Below are 17,739 nucleotides of genomic sequence, written 5' to 3'. Positions count from 1 at the left end.
AAGGTCCAACGTTCAAAAGAATTTATTTCAAAATACCAAATTACGTTAAAAAAGTCTTTATATCTTATATCTGTAGTCTGTGGCGCCTGTGTTTTTGACCAGAGGCGTGACGTGACCGTAGAGAAATATCTCTTCCCAAACTTTAGATGTCAATTGTCAATGTCATTTCATTTTAATTATACGTTTGGCGCCTTTTTTTTAATTTGACAAGTTGACAACAGACAAAATGTATTTTGCAATTTTTGCATTTTATTGATGAATATTTTAGTTTTATTTCTGTTTAATTAGATAATTAAAGTGTATTACTCAATTTGAATTTAAAAAACTGGAGCTATTTTAGTTAGTTTGTGTTATTATTCAGATAATGGTAAGATTTGATAATCACTTTGTAATGAAAAACGTAACTTTTAACTAATATTTACAATGATTTTATATGAAATCTTTGATTATTTATATTATTTTTAGGCAGAACAACATGATGAAAATTTGTTACCGGAAATGTTGCCTTTATACTACACAAGACACTTCCCACAAAATATATTTTGTCGATGGCTTGCATGTGGAAGCAATCCCAAGCCTTTGTCCAACAGAGAGTTGTCATTCACTTTAGCAGATGATGTTTATTTACGATATTTATCGATTAATGACCAAAAGGAATTCCAAACATTATTACAAAAAAAATGTCCACAAAAGCTTGACATTGGTGCAGTTTATAACATCAAGTAAGGAACTTTTAAAATAACTTGTCTTTTAGTGCATGAATTCCGTCTTAGCATATAGGCTTTAAAATCATTAATTGTAACTTAAAAAGTAAATAACAAGTAATCTCATATCATATATATCATATAAGCTTCTTACAATGGTTTGCTATCTCCAATACTTATACAAATAACATTACTCGACTGCTTCAGTGGTCCGGTTATTAAGACTGTCCATGTGTGACTGTCTTAATTCATGAGGTTTGAATCTCATGAATTAAGACAGTCGAGTCTCAGTTGAATCCATAAAAGAAAGAGGGATTTTGAGGTCATGAGCAAAATGAACAAATTTGAATATTTTTTCAGGCCGTCCATAGGTCGTCATGATGCAGTGGTTCTCGCCAGGGAGCTAGTGTTTGATATTGATCTCACAGACTATGATGAAGTGAGGACATGTTGCCAACAAGCTAAAGTTTGCGATAAGTGTTGGAAATTCATGGTTGTAGCCTGTGAAATTATTCATACAGCTTTACAAGGTAATTTTATGTTGTATACTAAGACTAGCAGACGCCCGCTTGGTCCACCCCCACCTCCTTAGTCCGGTCCTCTTGCAAATCAGTACCTAGCAGATGTCTACTAACTGTAAACTACCATCTTGACAAATTTCCACTATATATGTCAAGTGGTTTTTGAGATTTCACATTTATATATTAAGATAAATAAATAAATGTAAACTATTGTAGGAATATCAGGATAAAAATAGTATAGTAGTCTATCTCTGTGCTAAATTTATCCAAATCTGTTCAGCTTGTTCTCTTGAGCCTTGATTGAGTAACAAACATCATTATTATATTTTTTTAATTTTCTGCATATTTTTCTTTCCATAAAAAGCTTCTACAAAGTATTATAAAACATTAAATGATAATTAAAGCTGGTCAAGTTGTTCTGTTATGGTGTGATCTATATATGTTACATTCAAACATCGAAAACGCTCAGTGAGCGGAAAAATAGTAATGATTTTGGTCATGTTTCAGATGATTTTGGTTTTCAAAACATTCTATGGGTATTCTCTGGGAGGCGTGGTGTACATTGCTGGGTGTCAGACTATGAAGCCAGAACATTGGACAGTCCTGGCAGAGCTGCGGTTGCAGATTACCTGTGCCTTATAACAGGTGGAGAGAATTTGAATAAAAAAGTACACCTGACTAATGATTTACATTCCAGTATTAGGTAAACAAAGTTTAATTCTCTTTATCAGTCTGTGGTGTTGCGTAATCAGCCTATAGCCTTTGTAAAGTACAAAAGTCTTCTTATAGTGACTACAGGGCTGACAAAATGCCACAGGGTCTAAATTAAGCTTAGTTGAAAAAAAAAAAACAAATTGAATTTGAGGTCAAGTCTCAGGCTTTACAGACAGTACACATGTTTTTGTGTTTTATGAGTGAAGTTCATATTGAATAGAGAATAACAATTTTACTTTGCTATTGTCAGAGAAAAACAAACTAAATAATATGTACAAGGTAAAGTTAACGAGTCATGTTCAACAAATTTACATGATTAGGTCTATATAGGTATAGGTACAAAGCTGAAAAGTATGCTTGAAAAACTGAAAATACTTGAAAATTTTTACCTTATATGACATAGTTTCTTTACAAATCTCAATATATATAAATTATGTATCACATTGTTCGTCCTCAATGGACTCCTAAAGTACTTAACCAATTTGAAATTTGCACACTGTGTGCACTGGGCAATTTGATACAACTTAAAATATAGGATAGCTTAGGAGTAGGGTAGTGGTAGGGTAGGGTTAGGGTAGGAGTAGGGTAGAAGTACACAAAAGTCGATGCGAACCGTGAGCAGGTCTGCTAGTGAGTCTTTCATTATTTAACATTTTGTTAACAGGAGATCCCTTACCATAATTGATAAATATTTTGAAGAAATCCTTCAGGACCAAGAATTTATCTCTTCTACTGAAGGGTTAAAAAGTTTTTTGAAAATGATCCCCGATGAGGCATTAAAAACACTAGTGGAAGGGAATTTAGAACGAATGCACAAATCGTCACTTGAGAGATGGGATGGATTTGTTAATACTTATAGCCAGTATTGTAAAGAAGTAAGTTGTATATTTTATTATTGTTTTTTTTTTATTCTCTGCCAGTTAGCCCTTGAGGTGGTAACTAGCCCGGCCGAAACCTCCCACCAGCCAGACCTGAATTAATTAAGAAAACCTCAATCAGCCCAGCCTGGGATCCAACCCAGAACCTCCGTCTTGTAAATCCACTGCGCATACCACTGCGCAACGGAGGGTGGTAACTTACCACCCTACCAACAAAGACGTACCGCCAAGCAATTTAGCGTTCAGGTACAATATCGTGTAGTAACCGAAAGGAGTGTGGATTTCATCCTACTCCTAACAAGTTAGCCTGCTTCCATCTTAGATTCTTCAAGTTAATCAAGGGTTAACTTGTAGAGAATAAAAAAAGAAAAATAGCACAGGAGTTAGGAAATTGGTGATGACCTTCTCCAATGATGTACTGTTTCTCGCTATTGTTTATTAATAAAACAAATCTACTCTTGTTACAGAATATAAATGCTATACGAAAAATGAAATATTTAATCGAAGAAATAAAGATTCAGTACTGCTATCCAAGATTGGATGTTAATGTGACTAAAGGCTTTAACCATTTATTGAAATCACCATTCAGTATACATCCCAAGACTGGGAAGGTATCCGTGGTATTTAAACCCGAACAAGCAAAAAGTTTGAAGTTAGAAGAGATACCAACCATATACTCCCTCCTGGACGATGGTGCTCCAGACAATGTTCAACATCAAAGCAATATGAGGGTAGCTGTGAAAAACTTCCAAGAACTTGTGTTTTCTTTGGAGAAAGCAGAAGCTATTAGGAGAAAAAATGATGCAAGTATGTATACTTTTAGCAAGTTTAATATTTAATTTTGTTTCGCCTGTGCACACATACACAAAAGGAAATGTTAACCACTACCAGGCAAAAATGCCGATTCCCGGCCACTACCAGGCAAAAATGTCAATTCCCGGCTACTACCAGGCAATTTACTTATATCTAAAAAAATGATAATTCTACTTTAATAATAAAAATTATTAAGTAAAAAACTTTATCAAAAATAGTTTGCTACATGGTTTTATGACATTTTTGATTCATCTTTCATTAGTCCCTATTGGGACAGGCAAACATTGTTCGTTCGACCATACAGCCTGAGTTTTACGACATTTTTTAACACATATGGTCGGTTTGTTTACAGCTGTGAACAAACAGTTAAATTATTAAATAACTACCACGTTTGTTCAGTTGTTACACAACTTCTTCCATAAAATTTTTTTTTAGCATGGAATAGGAAAGTGTTACACATCACTTCTTCAAAAAAAAAAAATTTCTTTAGCATGGAGTAGGAAAGTGTTACATTACATTTTCCAAAAAAAAATTTCTTTAGCATGGAGTAGGAAAGTGTTACATCCCTTTTTCCAATCAATGATACGGGGCTCCATAAAAGAGTATGTAAGCAAAAATTAGGAAAATGTAATCCACGATATTAAAATGTTCTCACGCTAAAATATTACAGTATTGTGTAGTATGTTACAACAAACATTTTGGTACCAATTTTACTTTGTGGTAAAAGAGTTAGCGTTAAATCAAAAACTCGAGTGATTTTTCGGGATTTGCCATTCATCTATTGCGCTCCCCCAACTAATTTTGATACAGGGGGCAAGGCACGCAAAGCCACTGATCTGACAAAGATTAGCACCCTGAATTTGCCAAGTCATAGTGGAGCAGTGTGGTGGGTTTAAGCTCCATATCACCTCTTTGTATAAGGAAGGCCTAACCCTGTAGTGTGCCATTAAAATTATTGTATGATGAATATCTTTGGTTTCAGATGCATCAATTTTGGAGTTCTAAATGTAAAGGGAAGTTCGCATAATAAAAGTACAATTGTGTGATAAAACTTTATTGAAATTACGCGCAACAGGCTCAATGTGCACATATTGTCTGTATAAAATGTCTATATAAAATAAATAAATGAAAAACCATTTTTTTTTTCTTAACATTAATATAATCTATAGCGCATGGAAGCTATGTTGGTGGGGCAGTTAAAAGTTCAAATCTAAATTGAACCCAAGTGTTTTTATCCAAGAGCACTACGTATTTATTATAATTATTATTATGTGAGCTTCATATAAAAGGGTAATTCAAGCGGCTTATTTTTCAAGGTAAGAGCAGCAATGCTATTCTGTAACAATATTTTTATAACTCAACAAGTAGTAAGTTGAGATAAATTCGAAACTTACACTCAAATGTCATCTCTATATCTTTCTGTCTAATGCCATACTATAGAGAGAGATAGAGATGAATTCGAAAGTCACACTGTTGAGTTATAAAAAACAGAATACATACAGAATAGTGGTGATAATCGCCCATGGGGTCTAGTGATCACAGTGCTATGGATAAAGAAAAATTAAAGAAATGCAAAGCGACCAAAGATCTAATGCCATTCAGTCGATTGATTATTATGCATCACACAGAAAACTTATCGTATTTAACTAGTTTACATTGAACTTAGAACTGTTTTTTTTTACAATCATCATAGAGATTTTTTTTTTATTCACTGACAAGTTGGTTTTTCACTGTGATCTCAAGAATGTGATGGAATGCTAAATCACTTGGCGGTACGTTTTTGCCGGTAAGACCACGACCACTAGCCACGACCGATGCCTAGACTAGAACTGAGCCAATTTTGAAAATATAAATCCTAAATTGACCTGAGTTAGGAATTGAACTCAGGACCTCTTTTTTGAAAACCGCAGTTTCACAACTGTGTCAGAGATGTAGTTGCCCTAAAAACGTAAAGCTTTAAACTACCCAACCCTATAATATCTCCATACAAAGTAATGGCAATTTTTTGCCATTCGCAGTCCACCTCTACTAGTTTTTTAAACATTAAATAATAGAATTATTTTGCTGTCCTGGAATTACAACATGTATGAATGTTTATGTATTTTTATTCTGTAAAGTAAAGTAAAGTAAAGTTGTAATCTCGTCAGTACGTGTAATTAATTCGAATCTTACACTGTCCAGTTAAAGAAACATCAAACATGTTATTAGAATAGCGATACTGACGTCATAGTTTTGAAATGAATACTGTCTAAATTAAAAAAAATAACGTCTATACTAGTATTTCAAGCCTGCGTCAACTCCGGAATATTGCTTATGGTCAGCATTTTGGATTATAAAAAAATATTAGGCTTTGAGGAATGGCTTAATAAATATTGCACTAACATTATACTTCTGTATCTGTGGTGTTGTAAGTTGTAACTCTAAACAAAAGTTTGTGGGTAGTTTCAAATTGTTCTATGGAGTATCTAAATCAAGCGTTCATTGTATTCAAGCCTAAATCCACTCCGGAATACTACTTGTGGTTTTTTTTTTTATTATAAAAAGAATATTCCCATGCGCTAACAAAATCTTGCCTAACTGAGGCTATAAAAGGCTTTTGAGGAATGGCATAATAAATATTGCATTAATATTATCTGAGGTGTCGTAACGCAATGTAACTACGCAGCATTTTGTAGGTAGTTCGAAATTGTCCTATGAAGTCCCATCTTTACGTAGCGTTCATTGTCTTCATTTATATGGAGCAACTTAGCGCAACATTGAGAAAATCTTCAAAACCAATCGTCACTGTGCCGTTCTGCTGAGTGTCCCTCTGTTTAAATGCTTCAGTGAAGCGTTGCACTTGTACGCACAACACTATGAAGTTGTCCACAGATATTTTCCCCTCCCTAGGGTCGCATCTCTTTGACAGGAAGCTAATGAAGTCAGGCGTGAAACGGAATCCCATTTGTGTCAGCGCTGTGAAGAAACAATAACTATTACGGCCTCAATCACTAAAATCAAACTAATGCGCTAATTGAGGTAATTTAGTGGAAGAAAACATCTAGGCTTATAAAAAACGGTTATTTTTATAAAAGAGACGATTATCATCCTTTTATGAGCAGTTAATTAATCATTACTATGTCTAATATTCAAAATTCATTTATTTCTATTATGCTTATAGTCTGGCAAGTTCGTTGATGACACTCCCATGATATGCGGCGACGGGGGGAAAGACTACGCGGGTGTGAAATCGTGCGTGCGGGGAAGTGAGGTGCATCAGTCGTGGGTTTTCATTTATCGCTACACGCCCCCCGGCCGGCGCGGACCATCGGGAGTGTTACGAAGTTGCCAAGCTATAGTTTACAAGCACTTTTGAAACGTCACGTTATGTCATGATTTAATGGTGGTAAGTAAAGTCAAAAACTTAAAAGTTACAAGGGTATTTAAACTGCACCTAATTTTTTCATGATTCTGTCGTGATGGTCTGATAAGATGATTAGTTTTTAATATTATATGGGTTCAGAAGAATTTTTGGTTGAAATAGAAACACTGAGAATAAATCATACCTTTTGACAATTCCTGCTCATCGATGCTGCCAGACTGATCTGAATCGTATGTTTTGAACACAGCAAGCCATTGGTTTATGTAAGTATACAATTTGTCGAATTCTTCCAAGTTGATGTGTCCCGAACGATCTTTGTCAAACATGCCTGTAATTTACAATTTTTTTTCATTAATTGACTAGTAAGCGTTTCACCTGATTATAAGTGACAATGCAGTCCAAGATAATAGCGATTTACTTGCAAAAGGTACAAGTTTATTAAAATTCATAGCCCATAAATCTGACGGTTTCTACGTGGCATCATACTACTTACATACCTGAAAAATCGTAAATAGCATCTGCCTTTTTTGATAATCAAAGGCAGATCTGTTGGTACGATGTATCTGCCTTTGTTGATAATTAAAGGCAGATGTGTACGATGTATCTGCCTTTGTTGATAAATAATCAAAGGCAGATACATCGTCAATATTAAAATTACGCCACTAAGATAGGCAACGACATTTCACTTCTAAGGTAGACGTTGGTTCGGAGATTAACCTGTTCGATTGTTGATAACGAGGTCGCGGGTTCATATCCATGGGTCGAACTATAATAAAATATCAGTATTTTCTTCAAATAAAGTAGCAGTCCTATGATAAAAGTAAGCGGGCAAGCCGTAGTAAACCTAGTACGAAAATAAAAACATTACCCTCTTTCTGACGCAGTCGGGTAAAACTGGTCAACCAACTTACCAATCATGAGGCTACACGCAGTCTCCGAAAAAGACTGTCCCTGAGCATTGACCAACGCCGCTCTCAACTCTGGCGCCGTTATAAATCCCGACTGGTCCTTGTCCACTGCACTGAACCACTGCTGCACTTGTGGTGATATGGTGCCGCCCGCGCCTATGGACGGGTATGGACCGTGGCCCATTTCCAGTTGGCCTGCTTGTCCGCCGTAACCTGGTTGCGCTTGCCCGCCATAACCTGGTTGCGCCTGCCCGCCGTAACCTGGTTGCGCCTGCCCGCCATAGCCTGGTTGCCCTTGCCCGCCATAACCTGGTTGGTTGTAGCCCCCTGGGGCGCCTGGATTGTACCCTGGCTGAAAAAAAATTGGTGAAATGTCAGGCACCTACAGGATTTATTAGTCTGGTTATACGTAGTTACGTAGCTATATATCTATTTAGACCAAATCTTGTGTTTGGTCTAAGAGCGGGGACACACGAATCGTTGCGGTAGCAGCGTTGGACAGTCTGTTAATCCTTGCCGCTCAGATTTTGCGACGCAACTTAAGCCTACTACGCTGCTCCAATGCGGCTTGTAACGATTCATTTTTAGATTATAATGATAACTGGTAGTGGTACCGACAGCTTCTTGGAATCTCCGAAGTAAGAGGGTGTAACACCTCCAAGTTCACCGGGCTGAGGAATATGAAGAAAGAGTCCGGTACTTCATAGATCGACCCAAAACCTCAGTGTCCGAAGCCACATAGGCTAACGTAACCACTGGACCCACGATGCAGTAATAGACCATAATAATCAATATTACCTAATAAGACGGATAATGTATAGTCAAGTTAGAAGCTCGTAAATCTACATAGTCGGCTGAGGTACTATTATTTGTGTATATTAAAAGTAAAAGAATGCTGAAAAGTAGAAGTAACTGTGTATCTGCTATAACCACTTTCAGAGATAGGGATCTTTGCGCTGCTCAGGATCGCTTAAAAACGCCCATTCTATACTTCTATATTAATACTATAAAGTTGTAAAGTCTATAAGGTTGTAGTGGGTAATCTCTGGATCTACTGAACCATTTTTTTAAATCTTTTACTAGTAGAAAACCACGTTATTTTTGAGCTATATTTCAAACCCGTATTGCATCGGGGGTAGCTACGCGGGTGTCTGCTAGTACAAAATACGTCAGGATTGTGACGTCACGCTCGTTAGATAAGTGGTTTATTTAGGTGGGTGGCCAACAGGTCGATCGCGATCGACTGGTCGCTCGCGACTGTTAGTCCAGTAGATCGTGGCAAGGCAAAAAATATAAATACGTAGACCAGACTGCGCAACGTAATCAGCAACTGCTTCACGCACCATCTTATATAATTTTTATAAAAAATATAATATATAATTTAAGATAGTTGACATAGAAAAGAAAAAATTTAAACATAAACATAAATAGTAAACATTAGATCTTGCGTCTAATCAAGTTGGCCACCACTGATTTAGGCTATTTAGGAATAATTTTTAAATGAAAGTATAGATCATCTGTTTTAAAACAATTTTATTCTATTTAAAATATAAATACTTAGTACATACCTATTTACCTATGTGTTATGTATATTTACATCATAAGAACAATACAAAATAGTTGCAAAGCTATGAATAATGAGGAAAACAAGTGTATGTATGCATCATACATAATTTTGTGAAATATGGGTATACTTCATTCTAGGGAAATTCCAGCGCTTATATTTTTTTAAAGGTACATATAAAATATTTATTTTTATAAAGGTACTGATACATATAAATGACAGATAAATAAAATTGAATTCTGCCAGACAATTTTGAGATGGCAGTCATGATCATCATCATGTATAATGTATATGTAATAGATGCCTTGAGAAGAGAATGTAAGATGATGCCTTTGATTCTGATGGCAATTGGCAAGCTTAACACCATAAACTGTCACAAACTAACCAACACCTCGCAGGTTGGGCTAAAATACTACGAGCATCTATAATGTGGACTGTAATTTCATTAATAAAAAAAAACTATGAAATATTGAGTTCCTACTTGACTGATAGCAGAAATATACAAGGTAATTATAGTTCTTTTATATCAATTTTAGAGAAATCATTATTTTATTAAATTACTAAATACAATACATGTTATTATGGTTTATTAACAGGAGTCTTCTCCATGCAATAGAAAAGTATAAAGCAGTAACTATTTATATATATATAGGCACAATCCAGTCTATGTTTTTATTTATTACCTGTATTAATGTATGAAAAATAAAAAATAGGTATCAGGTAGGTAGTAGGAATATTAATAATAAACTACTTCCTTTAAAATAGCTTCAACCAAAATTACATCAAATAATCTACAACTTTATAGAAACAAAAGATAAATTAGAGAAGTTTCTTCTATTAAGGGAATAGCTAAAGGCTAAATCACACAAAATCTTTAAAAAAATGTATTAAATTCAATTACCTTTAAACAGTTATAAAATTATAATTTGTATAGAACTAAAAATTAGAAAGAATTGAATATTGGTTGGTTTCATGGTTCAGAAGATAATTTCAAAATAAGTCAGCTTTATTTATTCTCCTAATATGAATAATGCATTGTTATTAACATATAAGCCACATGACCCTGTGATACTTTGCAATTATGTCAGTCAGCCAGTGATTTAAAACTAAGATTTTGATAAATATTATTGTTAAACTAAACAATAACATGCCAAACCATTATTACTATTTACTTTATTATTGAAAAAGTAACCAAAATGTAGTCATTGATAATATCTATCATATTTTAGCATGATTGTCCAACAATCTGATTAATAAATACTTTTACTTATGTATATGAAAAACAGAAAATATCTACATATTTTCAAGATGTTATAAAAAGATGATTATATATTATCACACCTAATATATTAATTAATACATTACATTGCAGTGCATTGGATAATTGGAAACAACTGCACACTGTTAATGACTGACAGAAATTAAACAAATATTTATTGAATATGCTGCTAACAAATTGCAATTACAAAATGCCTAATTTATAATACAATTACAAATTATTTTGAAAGATACATATTATGTTCATTAAAGTAATAAAATTTGTCAGTCAGATAGTCAGATTTGAAGTTGATGATGAAATTAACAAGATTAATGTTAAATATAATGTAACAGAACAGTTTTTTTAACATATTTTTTAAATATTATTTTTATATAGTACCTATGTTTAAAAAATACTATTTAGCAATAAATACACCTTATAATTTATAAACCTTAGTCAATCAATAAAAACTATAATATTGAGGTTGGTGGGTTAAACTCTATTTAGAAAAGGTGAAAATTTGGTAATATTGTGCTAGGTATTTAAGATATTTAATCCCATTAATACCAAGTAGCTGCCATATACTTACCAAAATCTCACCAATTTTTTGTCATATTATTAAACTATCAGTTATCATAAACCTTATAGTAAATGTTTCAGTAGTATTTGTTATCAAGATTTAACATTTAATTACAAAAAGAAATAATATTTTAGCTGCAAGTGAACTGTTCCTATCACTAATTAAAAGACACTGGTTATTTACTTCACCAAGGACAAAGTTTACTTTATATTATGAAGCAAATAAATTATTTAATTGTATTACATATTAGAATGTTTTAATCACCAATACTTGTGCTCATTAAACCTAATCTCACTCCACCTATTTTACATGAAATTAAATACAAGTTATTCCCTAGTATTATTTAGTATTGTGAGTCTACCTCTAACACTAACTTACCATTATATTAATCAAGTCTATCAATTATTGTTACAATGTTACTATGAATTAATCAATGTATATTGTGTAATAATTTTAATAGTATATTTTGATTACTAATAAAACCTTGTTGAAAACCCTTTGTCCTCCCTAAAAGGGTTTGTTTAGAAATCTCCATAATATTCAATATGCTAATCGTAAACTTCTAACATACATTACAATATATAAATTAAGGAATATTTTATATTTGCTCCAATATTTATACTTTAATTATAATTATTGACTAACAGTATAGAAAATAATAATGATCATAATATATATAAAAATGACATTCAGTCTTTTACATCAAACCAATACTGGCAAGTTTGTTCCATTTTGTACTAAGCAATCAACATAAATGTTCCTTAGACAGTGTTCTTTTACAAAGTAAGGCCACATACAACATTAATTTAGTGCCATAAACATATTTCATTGTCATAATTTTATTATAGCTTGGCAACTTTGTTCGTAACACTCCCGTTGGTCTACACAGGCCAGGAGACGTGTAATAATGAATGAAGAACCCACAACTGATGCACCTCACTTCATTTCACACCCGCACAGTCTTTCCCCCAGTCACCCATATATCATTGGAGTGTCATCAACAAACTTGCCAGACTATAGTCTCTGTTGTTGAAACAAACTGTTATCAGTTGAAATGTTAATGGCACTAAACCACTGCACCTGCTGTCCAAAAGATATTCATAATAAATATTACACTACAGGATGTAGCATTAAGCACATAAGATCTTTTATTAAATAAAAGTCAGTGAAATGCAATGTTTGTGAAACAACATAATATTACTCTTAATACAAGTAAAACACTTGAGGCTTAAACATTACCACTTTGACTAGAAAAACTGTAAGTAGCTGGTGTAACACACGTGTTTACACACACTTGGATAGAAGGTTTAAATGATGATGGAAGAAGCTTATGCGCTTCTGGCACTGGAGAATAACTTCTGCACACTGTCGTTTCAAAATGTACTTGCTCACTTCTGTCTGTTGGCATTCCGTCAAAACTTGTTTGCTTAGCTGAGTCCCCTGTACCACTGTCCTTACAAGATGAATGCTCAGACAGATTGTCCGGAAACATATGGGGGGAGTCACTATCACTGTGCACAACTTGTGTCATTTTCACACTTTCAGATGTAAAGTTATTATGAACCGCACCGGCCATGCGCCTTCTTGTATGGTAAATAATCACCACCCAAATTATAGACGTTCCTACAGCACAACACACCACTGTTATTATTATTATACCCGTCATATCTTCTTCCTTGACCATAATTGCCACCGGGGGGAGTACTTTTAACTCTATCATATCCTTTTTAGTGCCAAGTTTATTTGTAATTTCACATTCATAATGACCAGCATCGCTCGACTCAGCTCCGATAATAACAAACACTTGATCATCTGCAGTAAAGAAATGACGTTCAGTCGGTACAATAGGTGATCCATTCTTCAACCATTTCAGTACAGGCTTAGGTGAACCAGTTATCATACACTGTAACACTACAGAGTCCCCACTTGTCACTTCTTTGTTCTCCATCACTCTAATAAATGATGGTTCTTGTAAAACTGATAAAGTTGCATTGGCTATGATAGTCCCAGCTGAGTTTTTAGCAGCGCAACTATAAATTCCCATGTCCGAAGTTTTTGCATTGACAATAAAGAAAAGATGATCAGTTGGCATCACGTTCATGCGTCTCTCTCTTGCAGCAGGGAAGTCGTTCCCACCATCTTTTTTCCAAGATATTTCTGGTGGAGGGTCACCAGTCGCTGCACAATTTAGAGTCACAGTGTCACCGGTTTTCACAGTTACATTAATTGGAGTTTGGGTAAATCTGGGAAAGGTGACAATGTCAACTTTTGCTTTGGAAGAGTATGTGGTTCCAAATTTGTTGCTGACCACACATTGATATTTACCAGAATCAGAATGTGTCACATCAGGTATGACTAATACAGAAGTCGCATGGGGCTTCCCGTGTTCTGTTAAAGTAACATTCTCATATACTCTGGGATTACTGATGTTGCCATTATTTTTTCTCCACAAAAATGTCATATTACTGAATGGATTAGATGTGGCTGAACACACTAAATTTGCAGACCGATTCTTTATTGCCAGATGAGTCTTGGGGTGTTCTGTTATTCGGGGTTTGGGTGAATCCCCACAATTGTCTTCCTTAAGTCTGGAGATTACGACGCCTCTTACTTCTGCTGGATAGGCACATGTCGCTGTGATATACTTTTGCTCTACTTTATCTCTGATCCATTTCACTATCCACAACAATTTGCAATCACATAATAAGGATGATGAGTTCAGATATAGCTTTTTTATTTTGGACATTGAATTGAAAGCATGCTGTTGAATTGATGTGATATTGTTTGATCTTAAATCCAACTCAACAACATTAGATAAGCCTTCAAAAGCTCTCGAGCTTATTGATTTGATGTGATTATCTGACAAATTAAATTTCACAAGATTCTGGAGTTTTGAAAATGGTCCTGACATATTTTCTACTGTCCAGGATATTTTGTTTCTATTCAAAAATAGTACTTGCAACTGCACCATATGGCTAAATGCTTCCTGCAATATTGCAGATATATTATTGTAACTCAAGTTGAGGGTGTGCAAGTTAGTCAAATGTTGAAATGTGCGACCTTCTATCTCTATTAAATAGTTGTGAGATAGGTCTAACTCCTCTAGACTGGTGCATAATTCCCAGCTACCAAAATCAATTTGGGTTATTAAATTATTTGATAAAGATAAAGTAGTCATCGATTCCAGGCCATACATCCACCCTTTGGATATATTTTGTATTCCATTATGATCTAATTGTAACAAGTTCACAGATTTGAATCCAAAAAATGCACCATCCATTATGTTTTCAATATTATTATATTTTATTTTCAGCGTCTCAAGACTGGACAATCCCTTAAAGAGCATAGCTGTTATCACATGGATTTTGTTATGATTTAGTTCTAAAATTTTCAAATTGGACTGATGCTTAAACAGCTGATTGGGTAGTGATACTATTTCATTTCTGTTCAACTTTAATATCACCAAGTTGGTTAGATTGTTAAGAGCACCTTCCTCTATCACTTTGATGTGATTACTGTTTAAACTTAATGATTTTATAGTACTGTTCTCAGGAAAATGACCAACGTCTATTGCACTTATGTTGTTCCTATTCATGCTGATTTCCTCTATTTGGTTCTGGTGCAGAAAAGTAGGAATACTGGTCAATGCATTTTTATCCAATTTCAAACTTTGTAAGGATAACAGACCATAAAACCCATCGGTAACATCTTTTGTTAATTTATTGTAACTTAGGTCTAATTTCCCCACCCACTTCGGAATTCTTGGCACTGACACCAAATTTTTTTTCGAACAGTCTACATACTGCTCTAAACAGTCGCATTTGAGAGGGCATTCAATGTTTTCATTTTGAACTGATATTCGTATCAATAACACGATAGTTACAATCGTGAGCAAGTGGGAGCATCCCATTTTTATGCATTTGTATTTTGTAATGATGCTAGAGTCATTTACACAAACGATTTACGTCTTTGTTCTTACATAATTCTAAAAACAATTCACACACTTAATGTTTACGACAGATAACACTTCGTTTAAAACCACTTGATTAGAATATTAAACTTCGTCGTTAATAAACACGTACATTTAGAAAAACACTTATTATTTACCGATACACAGTCGACCGCCATTTTATCTAATCAATTTTAATTTATTCTCACTTGGCTCATTGGCTGTTGCTCTGTGTAGGTTAGGTATGCACAGATAACTCGATATTAAATAAGTGTTACGCTAGAACTCAGAGCCATGAACCACTTAAAAAAAAAAAAAGAAATCCAGTGTAGCCAACTTTTAAGTTTTAACATAACGTCACGGAGAATAACTGATTACAGAAAATAAAAATAACGCATTCGATTAAAGATTTAATCACGAATAAATAATTTATTCCAATACTTTTAAAAATAATTCAAATTTCAAAAAAGTTTTCTTCACTTAAATTTTTTTTTAAATTCTCCTTTTCTTAAATTCTTATTCTCCAGGCTAAGCTTTGGAATGGCTGGACCGATTTTAATGGGACTTTCAGTGGAAGATATAAGAGATTTTTCAGCATTATATTTTTATCTTTCAAAGGTCAAAAATCCATGTTGCCTGCGGTTTTAGTGAATTTCACGTTTATGTAGTCCAAGTATAAAAAATATATTGATACACTTTTCTCAGAATATGAGAAATCATGTTCCCGGCTCCCAGTCACTTAGTTTTATTGCAACCCTACAACAAACATGTTAATAAAGAGAACTAAGGCATAATTGGGACTACGTTAGTATTATAGTCAAGTACAAACAATTTTTGAATTTACCGCCCAAAAATTGTTCGCACTCAAGTCTTGACTAAAATACTAAAGTAGTCCAAACTAGGCCTAAGAATCTCTTGTGAAGGGTTGCTACGAAGCTAAGTGCCAGGTGACCAGAGACATGAATTCATTAATATTCTATAGAAAATATCAAAAAAATCATTTTTAATTGGACCATAGAAGATCTCGACTGGACCCATTAAACCAGCTGAACAGCTACCATGGTCTATGTATGCTCATAAAGACTTTTGTACAAGTACCATAATAAAGTATCATAAAAGATTGTGTATCAAGAACAATGTAATTAATGAAATAATGCAATTAACAGTTGACATCAAGCACCCTATACTTTTATTACAATACTAACAGACAACCTGCAGTTTCACCTGCATTGTTATTGTTTGTCTAGGAATATGGGGATAAAATATAGCTTGTGAGACTCACAAATAATGTAGCTTTTTAATGGTAATAGATTTCTCTAACTCAGTTCAGTAGATTCAGAACTTACCATCTACAACCCTAAAAACATTAACTTTTTAGTAAATTTAGATTGTTAAGTAAATTACTCTATTCTTATTTTAACTTGCTTTACTACTTTTCAGTTTGGTTTTCTAACAATAGAAATATATACACTTGTGCTTGTCTACAATAATGCTTTATCGAAAACAGTGAACACATTGAAGTTGGAGTTCACTGACCAGAAGATGCATATACCCTTTTAACTTGAAGGTGTTCAAATTATATTTGGCAGAGATTGACAACACTGCAAGGGCATTCTATACTTTTGATGTATGAGTGTTGTTGGTTTAGATTTTATTAAGAACTTGGTATCAAACTAAGCATTAAGTGTTATTGTATTAAGTACATATTTTATGTAATTTGTATTTATATTACTATGATAAAAATTTAAACTGAGGCTTAAAGATTGTGGACTCAAAATGGCACTGTAAAAACAGTAGAGATATCTCAATAGCAAATAACAAAAAGTGACCCACTAGACTAAAATGATCCATTACTATCAAGTACCTATAGTAGTTAGTAGACAAATTATCTTCCCTGAAAACAAACCTAACCAACTATTCCAGTTAATTATAAATGTTTCATTAATTAGAAGTAAGTTATTTCATTATAAATTTGCCAAGCCAATATAGCTAAGAGTTATCACATATCACTAAATAAATGGTCTGTTTACACTTACGTTATAGGCCATTTTCTTACAATTTCTGAAAATATAAAAAGTTAAGTATTAATAACCAGGTAGAATTAATTACAATAAGTTTTAAACAATATAGTGTACAGATATTTAGACTACAAATACCAAAAAAAATAGTTTGAATTGATTACTAACTTTGTTTATAAGATTTTCAGTACTTTCACTTCTTACTGTCTTACTTTCGCTACTTTTAATTAAATAATTAATAAAAAAAATGTATTCAATCAAATCAACCATCAAAAAAGTTAAAAATTAAAATCACAGACAAAAGACAAATTATAAATTGTCAATTGTTTTTTTTTATAACTGGACACTGGTTGAAGGCTCTGTGTTCTAACCCTTCTAAACTGTAGTAAGTTTTGTTTCTTTCTCTTGTATTGTTTCTGTCATATTGTTTTGATCTTTTTAAACTGATAATTTCTTAATAGTCTAAGAACC

General features: G+C 33.6%; 3 protein-coding genes across 3 annotated transcripts; 1 reads left to right on the top strand and 2 right to left on the bottom strand.

Annotated features, from left to right (window-relative positions):
• Positions 1 to 199: 199 nt before the first annotated feature.
• On the top strand, positions 200 to 4,766 carry LOC112052623 (DNA primase small subunit). The gene is made up of 7 exons (XM_024091773.2): positions 200 to 367; positions 466 to 722; positions 1,065 to 1,234; positions 1,733 to 1,928; positions 2,604 to 2,814; positions 3,285 to 3,624; positions 4,613 to 4,766. Exons 1-7 carry the CDS (start codon positions 365 to 367, stop codon positions 4,633 to 4,635), a joined length of 1,200 nt encoding a protein of 399 aa, XP_023947541.2. The 5' UTR covers positions 200 to 364; the 3' UTR covers positions 4,636 to 4,766.
• LOC112052626 (peflin) lies at positions 4,669 to 17,572 on the bottom strand. Its single transcript, XM_024091776.2, has 5 exons — positions 17,437 to 17,572; positions 17,287 to 17,311; positions 7,903 to 8,251; positions 7,176 to 7,319; positions 4,669 to 6,585 (listed from the first exon to the last, which is right to left on the bottom strand). The coding sequence occupies exons 2-5, from the start codon at positions 17,296 to 17,298 to the stop codon at positions 6,362 to 6,364; spliced, it is 729 nt and encodes a 242-aa protein (XP_023947544.2). The 5' UTR covers positions 17,299 to 17,311; positions 17,437 to 17,572; the 3' UTR covers positions 4,669 to 6,361.
• On the bottom strand, positions 9,416 to 15,497 carry LOC112052622 (leucine-rich repeats and immunoglobulin-like domains protein 3). Its single transcript, XM_024091772.2, has one exon. The coding sequence runs from the start codon at positions 15,209 to 15,211 to the stop codon at positions 12,530 to 12,532; it is 2,682 nt and encodes an 893-aa protein (XP_023947540.1). The 5' UTR covers positions 15,212 to 15,497; the 3' UTR covers positions 9,416 to 12,529.
• Positions 17,573 to 17,739: the final 167 nt, after the last annotated feature.

Source organism: Bicyclus anynana, chromosome 5 (genome assembly GCF_947172395.1).
Source record: "Bicyclus anynana chromosome 5, ilBicAnyn1.1, whole genome shotgun sequence".
Taxonomy (NCBI): Eukaryota; Metazoa; Arthropoda; class Insecta; order Lepidoptera; family Nymphalidae; genus Bicyclus; species Bicyclus anynana.
The sequence above is the reverse complement of the archived record's forward strand: the minus strand, read 5'-3'. Positions and strand labels throughout refer to the sequence as shown.